At 47.9% G+C, this 19,367-nt stretch overlaps 1 protein-coding gene across 2 annotated transcripts; it reads right to left on the bottom strand.

Annotated features, from left to right (window-relative positions):
- Positions 1-663: 663 nt before the first annotated feature.
- ARF1 (ARF GTPase 1) lies at positions 664-18,794 on the bottom strand. Of its 2 annotated transcripts, XM_079915837.1 has the most exons (6): positions 18,649-18,758; positions 10,310-10,447; positions 2,566-2,750; positions 2,380-2,490; positions 2,147-2,271; positions 664-1,985 (listed from the first exon to the last, which is right to left on the bottom strand). In XM_079915837.1, exons 3-6 carry the CDS (start codon positions 2,711-2,713, stop codon positions 1,824-1,826), a joined length of 546 nt encoding a protein of 181 aa, XP_079771963.1. In that variant the 5' UTR covers positions 2,714-2,750; positions 10,310-10,447; positions 18,649-18,758; the 3' UTR covers positions 664-1,823. The 2 variants fall into 2 exon arrangements, with proteins under 2 accessions (XP_079771963.1, XP_079771962.1); XM_079915836.1 differs by lacking the exon at positions 10,310-10,447 and having other exon boundaries at positions 18,649-18,794.
- Positions 18,795-19,367: the final 573 nt, after the last annotated feature.

Here is a 19,367-nt window from a genome sequence, read left to right as displayed (position 1 = left end):
TCATTATTTATGGTGGGGCAGCCTGCCTTCTGGGGGAAAGGACACCTGGAACTTCACCTGCCAATGCCTGCACCCAGTGGGGGGAACAAGGGTGCCAAGAAGGGCTCCAGGTCAGAGGGACAACCCCTGCAAAAGTGGGACAGGGTCTATGGCACAGGTGCACAAAGCACCCAGCCAGGCATGGGTCAATCGCTGTGGCAGTGACGTGGAGCTTGGCCAGGGGTTCCCGCCCCTCCAGAGGACAAGCTGGCTGGCTTGGGGGGTACCACAGAGGGTGGATGTTAGGAAGGGTGGGGGGTTTCCTCCACATACCACCTGGCCCTAGCCTTTTGGGCATACTCCATATGGTGACCCTGCCGTTCCTTTCACAACCAGGCATTGCCAAGACTGGGACCAGGGGGCTGGACTGCCAGCATGAGACCAATGAGGTGGTCACCACAAGGGCACTGGGACATACCCACACCCACCCATGGAAAGTGAAGCGGTGGGGGAGGGGGGTAGGGCGACAAGGGTCGGGTGGCAGGGAAGGGATGGGCAGAGAGAGGGAACAGGGCAAGTCAGATCAATGCTGCCCTCCCTAAGTGAGGAGGAAGCAGCTGTCCCTGCCCAGCTTCCAAGAGGCAGACTGTCAGTCAGGGGCACCCAAAAATGGGAGAGCCATGAAATAGTTAAGAGATTTTATTCTAATAGCTGTAATTACAGTGCCTGTTTGTCGAAATGAAAACTGAAAACAAGTATACAAAACAGTTGATTACTAATTGTGTATTGAAAGCATTAAGAGGTTCCACGACACCAAATAAACCAGTTCTGAGGTTTTCCCCAAGATAAAGTTTAACAGCTCCAGCTTCTTCAGTGTTTATCAAAATACAAAAGAAAAAAGTAGAGGTTATCATTTTTCGATGGCAAATCTGACCCTTGCAGGCTGAGGGAGTGAAAGCACACATAGACAGGGGCTCCGAGGGGCTGGGGCTCAAGGATGACCACCCGCGCTCCTGCTGGTGAGACCCCAGAGAGCCCGGAGCAGGCAAGCAAGGGGACTGCAGGGCTCCCGCTCAAACCAGAGCGTTCCAACCAAAGTGCCCATGCTGACCCAAGAAAAGGCTGGGGTTCCTCCAAGGGGTCTGAGAGTGGTGGCTGCAGCCTCCAGCCCATCTCCTGGGCAGCCATGTAAGCACAGATACAAGCACAAACGCTATGGGGTGTGGGATGACCCAAGACAGAGCAAATCACAGGGACCCTATTGTGACCATGCAGAATGGATCATAGCTGGTTCTGCCCCGTTTCACGTTCCCAACGGGAAACAGACCACTGGTGGACTGGACTCAGGCCATTACTGCAGAACCTACACTAGGCACATTTCTCCCTTCTGTGTGTTCAAGTGTTCTCCTTATCTTGTATTTGTAACTATTTTAAAAAATGCACTGAGTTTGGGTTAAAAACCAACCACCAAAATGGATCTCAACACAGACGTAAAGCCCAGAAGAGGAACATCGGGCTTTTCTGACACAGCGACTCCTGGATGACCCGTGTGCCTAAAATCCCTTCTCAGTACTAAACAGTGGGTTGATTTTCTTTTTACAATAAAAAAAGCTGAGTAATATTGCATAGGAGTACCAGAAACTGCCTCATTGGAAACAAAAACTATTTACATTAAATAAAAACCCAGTTGCAGGCTGCGTCTGCACATTTACAGCATGGTGAAGCACACTGTGACCGACCATGGAGACAGCTTCTGGCACTCACACCACAGGGGCACGTTTGCCACATGAGAGTAAAGCGAGGGCAGAAGGAGGGAGTGTGAAGGGAGGAGAGAGGAGTACAGCTCACTTCTGGTTCCGGAGCTGATTGGACAGCCAGTCCAGTCCCTCATAGAGCCCGTCCCCGCTGGTGGCACAGGTAGCCTGAATGTACCAGTTCCTGTGGCGCAGAGAGTGCAGACCCAGCTTGTCCGTGATCTCAGCTGCATTCATGGCATTGGGGAGGTCCTAGGGGGGAGGGTAGCAAAGCAGGCGTGGGTCAAGGGGACTGCACGGAACCCTCTCCACCTGACCTGTGACCCCCGCCTCGTCAGACCTCCATCGCTGAGAGGCTGGCTGCCTAACGTGCACCCACCACCAGCACACAGGGTGGCTCAGTCATGCGTTACCTGTTTGTTAGCAAACACGAGCAGAACAGCGTCCCTGAGCTCGTCTTCTGCCAGCATCCTCATAAGCTCCTCTCGGGCCTCATTCACACGCTCTCTGTCATTGCTGTCAACCACGAAGATGAGACCTGCATAGGGAACAGTAAGCATTAGTGTAGGCACCTGGGACACTCCCAACCTCTCCCAAAGGCCATAGCCCCCCTCCTGAGGGTTGTAATGGGGTGGCCCACCCTCACCTTGTGTGTTCTGGAAGTAGTGGCGCCACAGAGGCCGGATCTTGTCCTGGCCACCCACGTCCCACACAGTGAAGCTGATGTTCTTGTATTCCACGGTTTCCACGTTGAAGCCTGGAGGAGACCCAGTGTGAGGCTCTCCCTAGGGCTACCACTATCCCCTAGCCTCCCGAGGCCCAGTCTCCTCACCTATAGTGGGAATGGTGGTCACGATTTCACCCAGCTTCAGTTTGTACAGGATGGTGGTCTTTCCCGCAGCATCTAGGCCCACCATGAGAATGCGCATTTCTTTTTTGCCAAAAAGGCCCTTGAAGAGGTTTGCAAAGATATTCCCCATGCTGTAGACTGGTGGGAGCAACACTGGCCAGAGAAACCTGCAGATACAAGGAGCCCTTGTGTCTCTTTCTGTGCTGCCCAGGGCCAGCAAAGCAGCAGCAGCTCAGAGACAGACTCATCCACAGACAGACAGATGGACATCCTGTTATCTCTCCTGAAAACTCACAAGGCATAAGCTGATGAAATTCTGGTTCCTATCCAAAAGAAAAAGTCCTGCCTGCCTGCCTCTCGAGCCCTAAAATCACCCTTAAAAGGGAGAGAATGGGAATCTTAGAACAGGGCTGACCGGATTTTGAAGCAGCTACTGCCATTGTATCAGGAAGTGACGCCCAAGGCCTCAGGGTAACTTACCTCTAAGTCCTACAACCTGTCACTGTGGGGTGCAATGTCCAACATGCGTGGAGAGGTGTGGCTTTCAAATGAATGCTAGAGTCTCCATAATCTAATACAGAGCTTTTCAAGGGGCCATAAACAACCACTCCAAGGCCCTACCATGTCTCCCAACTGCTCCAAGTCTCAGTGAAAAACAGTCCAATGTTAAGGCAACTAACACACAAGAAGCTAGGAGGGCCCATGGCAGAGACCAAAAGAGACCAACCTTTCCCAACACGCTGAGAGCTTAGCACACCCTGCAGGCAGGACCGGTGGAGTGAGAACACCTGGGCTCTAGGGCAGCACACCAGGGCATTCAGTCTAAGGGTGAGCCCACAACAATGACCCTGGGGAGCCTGCCAGGGGACACCTTCCCAAGAGCTGTGGTCAGTGTTGTCCCAGAGAGGGCCTGTGTGGTGCAGCAACATGCTTGTACGAGAACACGTGTGCTGTGTTTGGGCTCCCACCAGGCTCTCCTCACTCAGCAGGGCAGAAACGCTAGGATACCACTGAGCTGGCTGGACCCAAGGTCAGAGACCAGGCCCAGACACCCAGACCTATAGGAAGGAACAAGTGACCACAGCTGCGGGAGAGTGAGGCTCAAGGAGGAGAGGATCTCCTGTCCCAAAAGGTGCCCAAGGCACCAGAGCTGCACAGGCCTGGCCTCTCCATGCTCAGTACTCTCCTCCTTCAACTGTTTTATTTGCAAACAAGGCCTTAGGAAAAAACGGTCACTTTCTCAAATGCTTAGGAATTTGGACTTTAAAAAATAATTAATTAATTAATGGCTGAGGTGGATCTTTGTTGCTGTGCGCAGGTTTCTCACTGCAGTGGCTTCTCTTGTTGCAGAGCACTGGCTCTAGGCATGTGGGCTTCAGTAGCTGTGGCTCGCAGGCTCTAGAGCACAGGCTCAGTAGTTGTGGCACACAGGCTTAGCTGCTCCGCAGCATGTGGGCTCTTCCTGGACCAGGGCTCGAACCTGTGTCCCCTGCATTGGTAGGCAGATTCTTAACCACTGCGCCACCAGGAAAGCCAGGAATCTGGACTTTTGGCACCTATGGTGAAGTCAAGCTGTGGAGAGCTGGGCAGCCTTCAACTGGGAATAACTCTGTGTGAGTGTTGACAGAAAACCAAATGAACCACAGAGAACTTGTTCCAAGCAGGCAGGAGCTGCTTGCACCTGACCTCTGAGAGGGTGTTGGTGGAAGCCACTGTCAAGGCTTGGAAGGAGCCTTGCCCTGCATACGTAACCCCCCTAGAAGTAACAATGAACTCCCCAGTCTTTGGACTTTGGATGGACACTGCTGGGGTCAGAGGCCAGACCCATGAAGGACACAGATATGGGCCTGCCACAGGCACGCCCCACTGCACTCCACCTGGGGGGCGTGCCCCAGATCCCCACCATTCCTTATCACCTCTGATGACAGGCTCAGGTGGAGTCGCCAGGCCTCCACTGCAAGTTACTTTCTGCCTTAGTCATCAGTGAGTATTTGGTGACTAAGTCCATGTCCTGCTCCTCATCCAACTTCCACCTTCTAGTTTTAGCACTCTGACATTTCCTGGCTGAATTATTACCATGAGGACTGTCAAATGGTGATTTTCTATTGAGTCATTCCTTCCAGCTATTAGTTAGTTAGCATTCTACTGCAAGGAACCACTTCTCCATATATTGATATAGTGTGAACTTGTGCATTCCTAGTTTACTCAGTAGGTCAGAATCACTACCCCACTGTGACTTAGATGCTCCAATGGTCCTAGAGGTGTCCCCTGGAGGCGCTTCCAGCAGGCTTCAGTGCACTTTCAACACTTTAATGCTTTTTGGTTTTGAATAATATTACCTAGTTATAAAAGTAAAATTTAAAAATATCTTTACTATATTTCCTTTTCTGCAGACAGCCATTTTTCCTATAGATGATGATAAATTATGGAAGACAGAATAAACTGAACACACACATTTATCTCAGCTTACTCCTGAAATCGTTACCAATGAAGAAATAAGTGATGACTGACTCAAAAGAGAAAAGTGGGGGGAGGTGGAAAGAGGTGACAGAAGTCAGCAAATTTTGGTGAGGTCTGACCCTGACCGAGTGCTCATCCTCAGCTCTGCAGGAGAGCCAAGGGACCTTTTTGGAGCGGCTGAACCAGGGGCCCTGACTCCACTATCCAGGCAGAGGAGGGCATGGGGTGCACTGTACTGGAAACAGATGGATATGGGCAAAATCAACAGGGAGGCACACTTCCCTGCAGACCCTCACATGTAACCCAGAGGCCTCAAAGCAAGGACCTATGGATTCTTGCACCTGGAGGCCCTCAAATAGCCACGCCCCTATCTCCCTTTAAGAAGCCCCCAATGCAAGTGACTGAAACAAAGAATTTGGAGAGAAGACAGAAGACATTTAAAAAGAAAAAAACAATAAAAAACAAACAAAATCCCCAACCCACACACAGCCTTGGCATCGACATGGTGGGGACCTGGTGCCCACAAAACAAGAACAGGGCATTAGGACACAGAGAACAGCAGACCTCACAACCAAAGTGAAAAAAATCCACACACACACACAAGATTTAAAAAAGAGGAAACTGGGACTTCCCTGGTGGTCCAGTGGCTAGGGCCCCGAGCTTCCAATGCAGGGGGCCCAGGTTCAATCCCTGATCAGGGAACTGGGTCCTGCATGCTGCAACTAAGACCCAACGCAGCCAAATAAATAAATATTAAAAAAAAAAAAAGGGAGGAAACTAGGAGCAATTTAAAAGACCAACATCTACCTTGCGTATGGTGATGACTTTTTAGACACAACACCAAAGATATGATCCCATGAAAGAAATAACTGATAAACTGAACTTCATTAAAATGACAAACTTCTGCTCTGTGAAAGACAAAACCAGACTGAGAGAATATATCTGCAAGAGATACATCTGATAAAGGACTGTCATCCAAAATATACAAAGACCACTTATAACTCAACAATAACAAATTTAATTTTAAAATTAAAAAAATGGGCCAAAGATCTTAATGAAAACCTCATTAAAGGTTTACAGAAGGCAAGTAAGCAATGAAAAGATGCTCATCATATGTCCTCAGAGAAATGCAAATTAAAACAATGAGCTATTACTGCACACCTATTAGAATGACCAAAAGCCAAAATCCAGAACACACGCTGGCAATGGCAAGAATGTGGAGCAACAGGAACTCTCCTCCATTACCCGAGGGAATGCAAAATGGTACAGCTGTCCGCAAACAGTTTGGAGGTTTCTCACAAAACATACTCTGAACATATAATTCAGCAATCATGCTCCCAAAGGAACTGAAAACTAACATCCACACAGACACCTGCACACTGATGTTTACAGAAGTTTTATTCATTCCAAAAAGTTTTATTCATTCAAAATTTTGCCACAATTTGGAAGCAACCATGATGTTTTCCAGTAGGTGAATGGATAAGCTGTGGTACATCCAAACAATATTATTCAACACTAAAAAGAAAGGCGCTATCAAGACATGAAAAGATGTGGAGGAGCATACATGTGCATTACTAAGTGAAAGAAGCCAATCTAAGAATACTACACACCTATGATTCCAACTATATGACATTCTGGAAAAGGCAAAACTGTGGAGACAGTAAAAAGATCCTTTCAGTGGTTGTGAGGGGTTAGGAGGAAGGGAGGGATGAATAGGTGGAACACAAAGGATTTTTAGGACAGTGAAACTATTCTGTGTGAAACTGCGATGGCAGATACGTGTCAATATGCATTTCTCCAAACCTACAGAACACACAATACCAAGAGTGAACCCTAAGGTAAACTATGGGCTCTGGATGATGATGTATCAATGTAGGTTCATCAACTGTAACAAATGCACCACTCTAGTGGGGGATATAGTGAGGAAGGCTATGTGGGAACTGGAAATCTCCATGCCTTTCCCTCAATTATGTGGTGAACCTCAAACTGTTCCCCCAAAAGAGAGACATAAGCAGCACTTTCAATCTGTAATTCTGTATCAGCCAAAGGGCAGAACAGAGGTTAGATTTGCAAGGCTTCACACATGCCTTCTTCTCCAGGTTGCCACAGGCAGAGGGAGCCCCCAAGGTGATGGAGGGAGACACAGAGGCAGGCCTGAACAGCAGCCAGCGCAGACTGCAGCAGGAAGGAGGAGAGTTCCAGGAAAAGAGGAACAGTTACCTATGTGGTTTAAACGTGGGGTTTGGCAATTCTAGGGGAATTGGGAAAAACTAATCACAGGTACACAGAAAAAAACCCAAGGATGAAAATGCAAAGAAGTCATTTTAAGATTTCCTGAGGGAAACCATAAGCCAGTCACCACTTGACTCAGCAGTGAACAATATTTACTCAGTCATGATACTTTGACTGTCATTGCTGGGTATTGGAAAGCTGAGGCCAGAACTTGTGGTCTCAAGGGCCAACCCTCACTGTCCAAAGCTGACACACTGAGAAACAGTATTAGCACACTATTTAGTACAGTGAGGCATGAAAGAGGCTATCCCTGGGAGGCAGGATGGAAGACTGCTGTTTATACTTGTTTTATACCTGTTTTAGTGTTACGTTCCTACAAATTGACACAAAAACCTGGGCACTAAGGGGTGAAAAGGTTAAGTGTACTCTCCCAACTCCCACATGGGACTGATGGAACATTCCAGGTAAACTGGGCACAGCAGCAGGCCCACACCCGCATGTCAGCCTCAAAATGCAGTCAGTCACAGCCATGGCAGTCCAAGAGCCTCCTCCCCTCCCCACCCAAGCGTGTCTGCCCACTCACCCCTGGCCTGCCTTGGCCGTGCAGTCTGCTGAGCCCTGATTATCAGTGTGGTCCTTGCCTTCCACACACAGTTTTTTAACTTACTCAAGTCCTGAAGCCCCAAAGGGGAAGTGGGCCATATATTTGGTGGCTGAACCTGGATGGGGATGAGCACACACTCTAGGGTTTAAGACGCTACACACAGCACTTGGTCTCTCCCACTATACAAGCATCTATCTATAACCGCCCTGCACCTGATCCAGGGGCCCTGGCAGCTCCTGACCTAACACAGTATCACAGTGGAAAGGTTCAACAGTGACCATGAGAGTTGTTCCGTGGCCTCTCCACACAGGTTCTAACTTGTAGGATGCCCAGCCTAGGCCTATTTCACCCTTTCCTCTACCAGGATCCCTAGCACTAAGGTCAAAACCTGTTTTTCAGGTTCATGGTAATGGCCGTGAGTATTTGTAAGCAGTGAAGACGCTGATTTTCTCAAAAGAGCACTTCCCCGCACCTGCCTGAGTTTGCACCTTCGAGCTGGCTCATAAGATGCAAGAGTAACAACAGCACGTCTCTTTCCTGAGACAGAAAGCTCTGAGCGGACACAGCCCCTTAAGAATGGTTTTTTCCTTTTTCTGGTTAGGACCAGAAACAATGATAGGGTGGCAGTTCAACATTATAGCAAAGAACAGGACACAACTGGCTGCCTACACTCCTGCATGCAAAGACCTACTAGGCTACAGGCCAAGGCCAACAACAGGCCTCCCTGGGAAGCCAGTGCAGGGAGGAAAAAATGTAGCGTGAGTTTACACCCGTTCCACTCCAGTAAATGAATCCAGAGTGACTGGTTTAGCTGCTGAAGAGAAATATATGTACCCACGAGCTCTACCTGTGCCTGCTGCATCTCCTAACAAGCCTCAGAGGATTCAAGATAAGCATGGGACAGCCCTCCCCTACAGAGCCGTGCAGCTTACTTCTGCAGAAGGAAAGTTTGTCACATTTTCTGAAACTGTTAGAGCTGGTTTACTTAACAAAATCTCTGTATGCATATCAAGATGACCTAAACTGCTGGGAATCAGTAGGAAGAATAAACCACTAACCTAGAGCATGTCTTGGGAAACGAAAATGTGACCCAAGGAGGCAAAAAACAAGGGTTTGGATTCTATTCTGTGCCTCAGATGTGATGGGCTCTTCTGGTCCCTCTGTAAATGAGAGATCACATGGATGAATCCCCTATTCAAATGAACAGCTAGGTGACATCAGAACTTTTTTCGTTTTGCTTTTTTTAAAAAAAAGTCAAGTTTATTAGGTGTAAATTACATACAGTAAAATGTACAGCTCAATAGTTCATAATGTCAATTTTAATATCTAATTTGAGAAAAATTAACAAAGTGAAGATCTTCCTGAGGAATTGATATACATTATAAAAAAGGGTTTCATTCATTCTTCAAGCAGTCAAATATGTGCTTAGATTATCAACCACTCAAAAGCCTAATTCATCCCTGACATGTAGGATTTAATTTTAAGGGGTGGGGGTCCTCTACTTTCATAGGCAATATGATCACATAATATAATCTGCTACAAACTGCTTTTTGTACATCAACTTGTAGCTCCACCCCATCAGCTAAATAAAGCCTTCAGTCATTACTCTATTAGTCCAACATTCCATTTCTGTAGCTCTAACATTTTTCTGCTATTGGGTAGAGCGTTACGTGTTGTAACTTTTTCATTAAAATTAGCATAAGAATACTGAATGTGCCAATACTAGTGATAGGCAGATACACCTCACAGGCCTAACACAATTGTGATGAAGGTAAGAATCAACAACACGCTCAGAAGGAAGAATATTCAGCCTGAGACACTCAAAGGATGTAATTAAGTTGACTGAACTTTTTTTTTCCTTTCAGTTTTATTCAGATATAACTGACATACTGTATTATTTTCAGCTGTACAAAATAATGACTTGATATGTGTATATTATTGGGAAATGATCACCACAAAAAGTCTAGTTAACTCCCATCACCTCACACAGTCACCCTTTTTTTCCTTGTGATGAAAACTTTTAAGATTTCCTCTCTTAGCAACTTTCAAATATAAATACAGTACGGTAAACTACAGTCACCATACTGTACCTCATATTACAGGATTTACTTATATTATGACCGGAAGTTTGTACCTTTTGACCACCTCCACCCATTTCATCTACACTGACTCTGAACTTTCAATACAAAGAAAAAGAATAAATGAAAAACATGCAAAAACATTCTAGAACTGAATAGTTCTGGTCTGCTAAAGGTGAATTCCAATGAGAGACTGTTTTTTGTTTTTCACAACAAAACTTTTAGGATGTTTTGCAGGAATCAATTAGGCACTAGACCTGGCCTCTATGCAGCAGTCCCGTTCCCAACAACCCCCCCACCGCCACCCCCAGAGGATGATGAGTACCAGAAATCCATAGACTAGTACACTAACCCTGGTCTCCAGATGCCCTGCAAGTTGCCTCCCAAAGCTGAAGGAAGGGGTTTCCGGTCAGGTCTGATTCTTAGGAGGAGCAACCAGTGAAATTCAATTTAGGTCCCTCTTGGCCAGCTTAAGATTCAAGGTGAAATCCTTAAAATGACAACAAGAAATGAGTTTCATTCATGAATGTAGCTCTTGGTCTACACTAACATGAACATCCAAGAGTCACTGTCCATTGTCTAACGGAACAAGCATACGAACCACAAGGCGAGCGTGGAAACAGTGAAACTGCAATTAATCCTACTTACCAATAACTACAAAATCCAAAGCATTTAACTGATGAATATATTTAGTTATCTTCTGCAATTCTCCCTTATTCATAGTCTTAAAGTTTTACTATTTTTTAACATAACTGTTCTCAAAGCCCATTACCAAAGATACTTACACTGACGTGAAATCTACAGATGGGCACAAATAACCAGATGGTCTACCCCAAATGAAAACAATATCCATGTAGGACCTCTGAACACAAATGTCATGCGGCCCCCAACTGAAGTAAAACAAAGAGTGGATGATACCCACAAGTTGAGGCCTCACTCAGACGCTACATCAGGAGCATCTCTCACAGTTCTGTGCATTCATCCTGGTGGCAGACGCTGGCTGCTCCTTGGTATTTTCTTCTCCCAGATCTGTCCCTGGGCTTGAGGCCTTCCAGAGTAAACCTACATTCCTAGCCCCCTGTAGCTATGCAGGACCATTTGAGTATGCTAGCCCGTGGGATGGGGCAACAGTGATGGAATGGTTTCCAGGTCCTGCAGACCTGGTGGTGGGCGCCTGGGCCCCCCACTGTGGTGGGGCCAGTGCCATGGACCCTAACGAGCACTTCTACTCCAGAAGTCAGGGCATATATACCCTCCATCTGACTCCAAACACACTTAAGTCTAAAGAAATTGTTACTGGAAAAAGAAATCAAAAGATCGAAAAAACAAAACCAAAAACAAATTTGCATCAACCTCAGAACATTAAAATGTATAACAAATTAAACTGAAAATGGAGGAAACAAAGCAATTTATGACTAAAATGCAAAGCAGGATTAGAGAAACTACAGGCAACTGTAAACCACCCAGATACCCTGAAAAGTGTTGACCACCAACTCCTTACTAATTCTGCACATCAGTGGTTCTTTGGAAATCAATTAGAATTGTATTTCAACCCATCCTAGTGGCAAACAGACCACCATTGGTTTGGAACTCCTCAGCAAGTCACTCAGGCCTATATTCTGACCTTGGCTGTGCTCCCAGTCCCCTCTCCGTACTGATTTTCTATGCCATGCCCACCGAGCCCTTCACTCAACCTCTGAAGCCAAGTTCAGATGCCATCTTCCACAGGGAAGAGTCCTTTCCTTTTTGTTGTTCTCAGCATACCCTCCACACACTGTGGGGCTAACAGTCAGCACACTCATGTAAGGAGCAGCTGTGTGATGAGCACAGCCCTGGGCACACAAAAGCTCAAGAGTACTCAATGAATCCAACTGACAGATGGTGAAACACAAGTGGAACAGAGTGCTCATCCTTCCAACCTCACCTCAATGGCAAACAAGGCTCTGGGCCAAGCAATGTCAAAGACTTATCCACAGTTACACTATAGTCCTTTCAATGCAGCTAAAAGCTTCAACATGAGCACAGAGACACTCTCTCTCTCTCTCTCTCTCTCTCACACACACACACGCACACACACACACACACACACACAGCTCCAGCTGCTGAAGTCTCAGTCCCCATGATCCTGACAGAAAGGACAGGCACACCTGTCAAATAACACAGTCCTATGTTTCAGTTCCAGTAGTGAGAACAAGGAAGAGAAGGCAATTCAGGATTCTGATTTCTGTTGTGAAGTATATTACATTAGTTTGTTTTTGTCACTCCTTTAATTATATGATCACCACAAACATGCTAAAGCCCCTATGGTTTCTGTTCTGGTGTCTTCTCAAGGAGGCCACCTGCACCCATGGTGCAGACATAGGACCCTCTCCAGGCACAAGGGTGGGGCTCTGGAGAAGCCAGCATTGCTCGGACCCCTTTCCACACCCTTGAAGAAAAAGGGAACTGCAACCAACCATGAGCTGTCAGAGTGCCCAGTTCTTCCTCCTCAAACTTCTCAGAGTGGCAGGCAGCCCCCTGAGGCTTTTTCAGCACAAGGGGACTTTGTGAGTGATTAAAATGATTAAACCAATCTCTAAAACTTGATTTTTGCCTGCAGAGAACTTTCATTTTGAAAACAAAATGTAAAAAAAATTACAGCCCCACCTCTTTTTCTGAGTGATGGGCTTCCCAGAAGACACAGAATAGCAAAGTGCAGCAGTGGCTGAGAGCCTCTGTTAGATCCTCCTACCTCTGAAGCAAGCCCCCTGCCAGATCTGCCCTCCTGAGACCCTTTTTAGGAGCACCCAGAGGTGCACCAGCTCAGAGCACTCGGGGAAACCTCTGCCTCACTCTCCAAGCAGCTGGTCTTGGCTGGGAGGACAATGTCCTTGTGGGAACTTCTCGTTGTTTGGCCTGAACAGCCACAGCTACCTCTCAATAGGCCTCTTCCTACCTCTGCTCACATTTCAAACCCTGGACAGCCCTGGACTCAGGGAAATTTCATTCATATGAAATCCTGCCATCCTCTGCTTCAAACCTCCCAGCAGTCCCCATCACCCGCCTCAGGTGACCAGCAGTCCCATCACACTCAGTGTCTTGCACTTTCACTCCCTAGTACTGCCCCTATCCAGCCATTCACTCCCAGAGGAATGCAGTCCCCTACATGGGACCCCAGTTGAGGCTTCCTCTCACCTCCAGACGTCTCTTCTACTACCCCCTTAACACATGGGTTTCCCATCAAAATCTAATCCTCAAATATAAAGGACCCACTCTTTCCCACTTTAACTCTCTGCAACTTCCTCCCAGTTCTTCAGACCCAAACCCCAGAGACACTCACAATTCCTCTCTCTGTCCCTCTCATCCTCAAATCTGTTTACTTTACTGGCAAGTCCCATCACCTCTCCCTTTGAAAAGGTGCTTCCCCATCACTATCCACCTGGTCCCAGGCACCTCATCTCTCCTCTGGCACTCCCAAAGCCTGTAGCTTCCACTCTGCAAGGTGTTCTCAATGCCAGCAAGAGGGTCCTGTTAGGAAAGGTCAGACTAAGTCAGGCTCTTTAAGAAGATCAGAGCCAACACCCCCATGGCATTTCAGAGCACCACCCCTGCCATCCAGAAAGGAAACTAGCAGACAATACAACCAACATACACACCAGACTGCAAAAAACCCATGTTGCCCCAACTAAAATGTAACACGGAAATGAAAGATGGTGTCATATAACACATGACCTTCAGTATTGGTCATGACCACACTACAAGTTCAAGGGAGGTAGTCAGAGAACCACCTAATGAAGACTGCCACAAATACACCAGCATCTCAGATACTCAGAACCTGCTGTGTCCATGAAATGTCCCACCACCGGAAACAGAGAACAACTCTTCGTAAAGTTCTGCAAAGAACAAAATACAATCACCCTTAATTTACCAGGTAGTTTCTTTCCTAGAAAATTCAGAACATCTACTAAAACCAAACACACACACACACACACACACACACACGTTGACTCCATACATAAACAGAATTAGGTTTAAGATATAAACAGATTTTTCACCTATATGAAAGTCATGCTGAATGCATTCTTGCTGCTAAACGTACTAAACATCAGTATTGCCTCTCACCATTGGCAGAGCCCAAAATCCTCCCACAAGTTCCCAAAATACCCTTTCTGTGGGGCTATCCCTCAAAGGACCACTGGTACACACCAGCAGGCTTCTCTCCTTTCTTGTGCTCCTGGCAGGTCTCCAAAACCACTAAGTGCACTCCCACCTAAGGGCCTTTGCACTTACTGTTCCCCTGCCTGGGAGAAGCTTCTTGTTTCTCCCAAAGACCCACAGGACCCCCACTCCCTTATACCTCTACTCAAATGGCACCTCCTCCCCTATCCTCCTGATAGGTCTGACTCAGTGCCCACTCCTTTTACTGTGTCCTGTTGGCCTGCTTTTCCATTCCATTCACTGCCATGGCCCTGCGTCTCCACCCAGCCTTATACTTTGCCAGTGAGTACTCCTCTGCCCAGAACTCACGCACCTTCCTCCACCCATCTCTCTATCTCCACCTGTCTTTTTCTCTACTGGCCACCTCCCTGGGCACCCAAGAGATTCACTGTCAAGAAGAGGAGAAAAGAATCATAAAAGAACATTTATCAGGGCCTTAAGTATGAAAAAGTAGAAAGATTAATCATACACATATGCTTTTCTGAAAAATTAGTTTGTCAGAAAAAAAACCCTATCAACTCAATGATGAATTTCATACTGGTTTAAAAGTATACATGAGTGTGATGGAATCTGAACATTCCTTTGACATTCCAGTGAGGAGGAAATCTGGGCTGTAGAGACACAGATAACTACTCAGGGCAAACACGTCCATCTCAGCAAAGTTCAATACCACAGGAGAGGTGTGTACACAATCTGCTTCCTAAACCTGCCCTCAGGTACATGCAACCAGTGACTTAAAATATATTTTCAGTGATCTCCCCAGGAATCTGCAAGATCTCATATCACTTTGACAAAAGAGAAATGCTAAAAGCTATTTTAAGCAAAGTTACATCACCAAAATTGACAAAAGATACAGTATTTTAAATATAAATTAATAGATTCCATCAGTTAGGAACTGCATGCTCATCTACAGATGATAGAATACTTGACAGGAAAACACACTCTTAACAGCAATTTTTAAAGACATCCGTTATTCTGAAACCTGTGATCAAAACACAGGCACATCTAACTTTGCCTTCGTTCCTACTCTTCACATATAAGTCTAGACAGAATCTTGAAACTGCTTTCTTGGCCATCTGTCCCTAAGTCAAACTGATAGGACACTTAAAAACTTCACGTTAAAAATTTCCAGGACCTCAGAGACCTAGTACTATTAAGCTTTCTGTTTAGCTCCCACATACATCACTGCAAAAATAATTTGATGTACAATACAAACTGAAAGATGTTGGCTATTTTACATATGACTTGCTCTTTGGAGACAAACTCTTCTAGCTTGCTAGCATCCCTCTGAGGAGCAAAACTTACTAAATTCTGATTAAACATTAATTAATGTTTCTAAAATATACTGTACATCTCTAACTTCTGAAAATGTGCATGGATCATAACTGGGGCTTCTGTTAATTTATAATGTATACTAACAGTTACCCCTGTAGCCTCAGGTGTGTAAAAATGCTTGCCTCCTAAAGAGAATCGCTCCCGAATGCTATGTGTGTAAAATCTGCCTGTCTTGTATGCTTTTTTTCTGTCTCTTCTTTTCAGTGAGTGATAAGTCCCACTCTTCCCTTTCTATGTGATGACAGGCTGCCAAGCTCTTGTCTCCGACGTATGCAAAACCCAGGAAACATGGGTTTGTTAGGAATATGGAGGTTAGTCCCTGCAACAGATAGCTTCACCATTTCTTCCCACTCATATAAGGAAGCTTGGCTGAAAGAACTGGGTGAGGGCCTAACAGATTCTCCTAGGAATAAGGAGCTTTGATGTTTTTGTGTTAAATTCTGCCACATTTTTTCTAGCTAATCAGGCCATCTGAACCATCTGAGAATGTTGAACTACCTTCCAGAATAGTGATAGAGCTGTATAGCTATAACAGATACTATATTTTAAAGACTTTATAACAATCACGAGAGGATAAGAACCTAAGGATGAAGTATTCCCCTCTCCCTGGCTCACACTCTGAAATTAACCTCACCCCCTATTCTTTCACACTCGCACATTCCCAAGCCCTCCTTTACCTGCCAGTAGGAAGTGTTACACCCAACCCACTATTAGGTCAAAAACATTTCCAAAAGACCACTTCAGATGGTGCTGGGAGGACATCTCTAACACCATCCACACCAATGACGAGCAGACAGACCACAAAAGAGGTAAGTTCTTATTTAATGTTAAGATCCCAACTGAAAGGAATTTTTCATGTTTCTTTCCCAACCACCTCTGACAGATGTGCATTTTATTTCCTTCTTTCTCCTAATCCTACGAAGGTTGGAAGGTCAAAGGGGAGAATATCTATGGGACAACGTGTACAGAGACCAGTCATAAATGCTATGGCAAGCACAGGCTAGCTGGGTCTGAACACCAGCTCGGTAAGTGATCACAACCCTCAGGAAGGCTGCAGAAATGCTTGGTGAGCCTGAACTGTGATCAAGAGCAGATTTAAATTCATATATCTCAAGGCAACATTGAATTTGAAGAATTTGAAGGAAACTGATTTAACTCTCTCAAACCAAGTTAATATACTATTTATGAACTTGCACAAGGGTTTTTCCCCTATGTTAGATTTATTCCTACAGCCATTCGATCCTGGAGATCACCTCAGTGGCTGATGGTCCATACTGAATTCTACTAAAGTAAACAGAAAAGTCCAGGTGTACCTTCCTGTAGTTTCAAACCCTGTCTGATCTCTGGTAGAGGTGGCTTAGCAGGTCTGAACGCCCTCTTCACATTGTGCAAGAGGCAAAGCAAATAGCTAAACCACATGATTTAAAAACCAGAACTGTGAGAAGCACAAAACCAGTTTTTGCTTTCTACTAACTTTCTTACAATGATGAGCAGACAGCATGTGAGTCAGCTATTATCCAAACCAACTATTTTAAATCTTTCTGAAGTAGCAATTTTGAATACCTGTATCTGAAGTTAGCCCTCACGGGAAACAGCAGGTTTCTAATGCCCAAGTGACAAGGATCTGTTTTCAACAGGACATGCCCAGTGAACAGGCACACTACATTCTACCCGTTAACTAGAGAAAACCTTTATGGCACACTCTAACAAAGTGGCCAAATTTGTGAAAAACACATACACACTCAATTCTTCATAATTTTGGACCCAGCTAACAACACCACGCATTCAAAGTTCTTCCAGTTCTGGCTACTCTTGAGTTTCTGAAAACTCCAAGAACACCACACACAGCATGCGCCATGGCATCTCACACTCCTTCAGACACACACACACACACACACACACACACACACTGCCAGAAATGTAGGAGCAACCACGCAAACAGCCAGCAGAAAAAAACGCTGACCACCAGTTCTGAAACAAGAACTAGAGCTGACTACTCTAACACCAACTACATCAGCTACAACTACATCAACTACACAGCTCTCAACAGTGACTTCCGGGGCCTCCCCAAATCGTCCGAATTGCCTCTGTCTCCTGCCAATGATTTCTTGTGCATTTTTGCTCGATTCATTTAAAACAGCAACTTGGTGTTTTGAGGAGCTCCAAAGTGCTCAGTTGATTAGCTAATATTTTAAGGACTTTATAATTGCCAAGCCTTATTAACAAAGCTACCGTTTTACCTCCCGTAACCACCTGGACTGGGCAACAAGAAAGCTTTAGGACGCTCTGCTAGGGAGGCCGCCTCAACCCTGGACAGGTCGTTCCAAACGTAGGTTAAAGATTCACCAGCTCGGAAGTGTGTTCTAATCCATGCCAAAGGAACCCAGGAAGCAATCCCGGGGTTGCAGCAAGCTTGGATAAAGGGGCCCTACAGTGTCGCCAGCGCGTCCATCGGGGGCTTCCTTGGGCCGCAGGCACTCCCACTCAGACCCCAGCTCCACAGCACCCGCCCTGGAACCCGCACCCCGAACCCCGCCCCACCTCGCCGGCTCCGTGCTCGGAACAGACAGGAACTGGGCTCAAACCCTGGCCATCGTGTGACCTTGGCCGCGTCCCGGGCTGCGGGCCTCAGTTTCCTGGTCCTCGCGACCCCGAGGCAGGAGGCCTCGCAGGCGGAGCAGGAAGCGAGGCTTCCTGGAGAGCCCGCGTTGCGGGCCGGACTTCCGGCGCCCGCCCCGGCGGCTCTGGGGGGCTTGAGGAGAGGGTTGCGCGACCAACCCCCTCCCCGGCCTCGACTCGGCTCCCGACCCAGCTCGGCCCCTACTCGACCCCCATCCCAGCCTAGACCCCTGGCCCAGCACACAGCACCCAATCTGCCCCGCCCCGCCTCGGTCCCAGGCCCGGCTTCAACCCCCAGACCGGCCCAGCCTCTCCTCAGCCCCCGGCCTCTATTCGACCCTGGACCCTGCCGGGCCTCGGCTCCCCGCCTCTACCTACCTCACTTCGGCTCCCCGCCTCGACCCACGGCCCGGCCTCAACTCGCCCCTCGCCCGGCCCGGCTTCACCTCGGACCCGTCTTGGCTCTCACCGCCCCGGCCCAGCCTCACGCCGGGCCTTAACTCAGCCCCCGCCCCCCCCTCGGCCCGGGCCCAGCCTCACCCTCGGCGGCCGCGGCGCAGCTGCTGCTCGGAGGCAGGCGTTGGTTTCGCTCCCACAAGATGGCGGCTCTGACGGCAGCCACGTCAGTGCCTGCTGCCGCGGGGGACGCTGGGGAACGGGGCGGTCCCGCCCGCAGTCCCGCCCACTCCCCCGCTGCGGCGTGCACACGCAGACTCTGGGCGGGCGGTGGGGACGGGACCGCGGACAGGCGCGGGGCTCAGGGACGACTCCTCTCTCACCGCTGCGCTTGCGCGCACCCCTCCTTCCCCCCGCCCCCAGCCCCCCCTCTCCCTCAGCCCCGGCAGAGTACGGCTGCGCCTGCGCGCGCCTCTCAGTGGTCGGCCGTTGGGGGAGCTCTCGCGTCCGTTTCGCAGATGCAGAGGTTGAGTCCCGGGTGGGCCCTGCGGTCCCGGGAGGGCGGTGCCCAGGTGCCAGCTCCCCTCCCCAGCCTCAGCTCGGGTGACTGCAGTGACCCACGCAGCCCCATGCGCGCCCGAGGAGCCGACCTGAAGAAGCAAGACCCAAGATCAAATAAAGCTGGCGTCTAGTAGCACGGGCGGAGCCGGGAGCCAAGCTGGGCAGGGAACAGCGCTCCCCCGAGGTAGCCACCGAGGCGGGTTCCAGGTGACAGACGGGGGAGCCCTCTCCTCTGGGAAGCCTCCCTGAGCTGATCAGAAGGGAGAGGGGGCCTGTCGTGGTCCCTCTGCACGTTCTCCCGG

This window comes from Stenella coeruleoalba, assembly GCF_951394435.1.
Source record: "Stenella coeruleoalba genome assembly, chromosome: 3".
Classification (NCBI taxonomy): Eukaryota; Metazoa; Chordata; class Mammalia; order Artiodactyla; family Delphinidae; genus Stenella; species Stenella coeruleoalba.
The sequence above is the reverse complement of the archived record's forward strand: the minus strand, read 5'-3'. Positions and strand labels throughout refer to the sequence as shown.

Bases quoted from the DNA above. Each gene is read 5' to 3' on its own strand.
- ARF1 (XM_079915836.1), bottom strand. From the start codon at position 2,713: ATGGGGAATATCTTTGCAAACCTCTTCAAGGGCCTTTTTGGCAAAAAA. The intron at 2,272-2,379 runs GTGAGGGTGGGC...TTCCCTATGCAG, and splicing joins CTACTTCCAGAACACACAAG to GTCTCATCTTCGTGGTTGAC. The intron at 1,986-2,146 runs GTAACGCATGAC...CCTCCCCCCTAG, and splicing joins TCGTGTTTGCTAACAAACAG to GACCTCCCCAATGCCATGAA.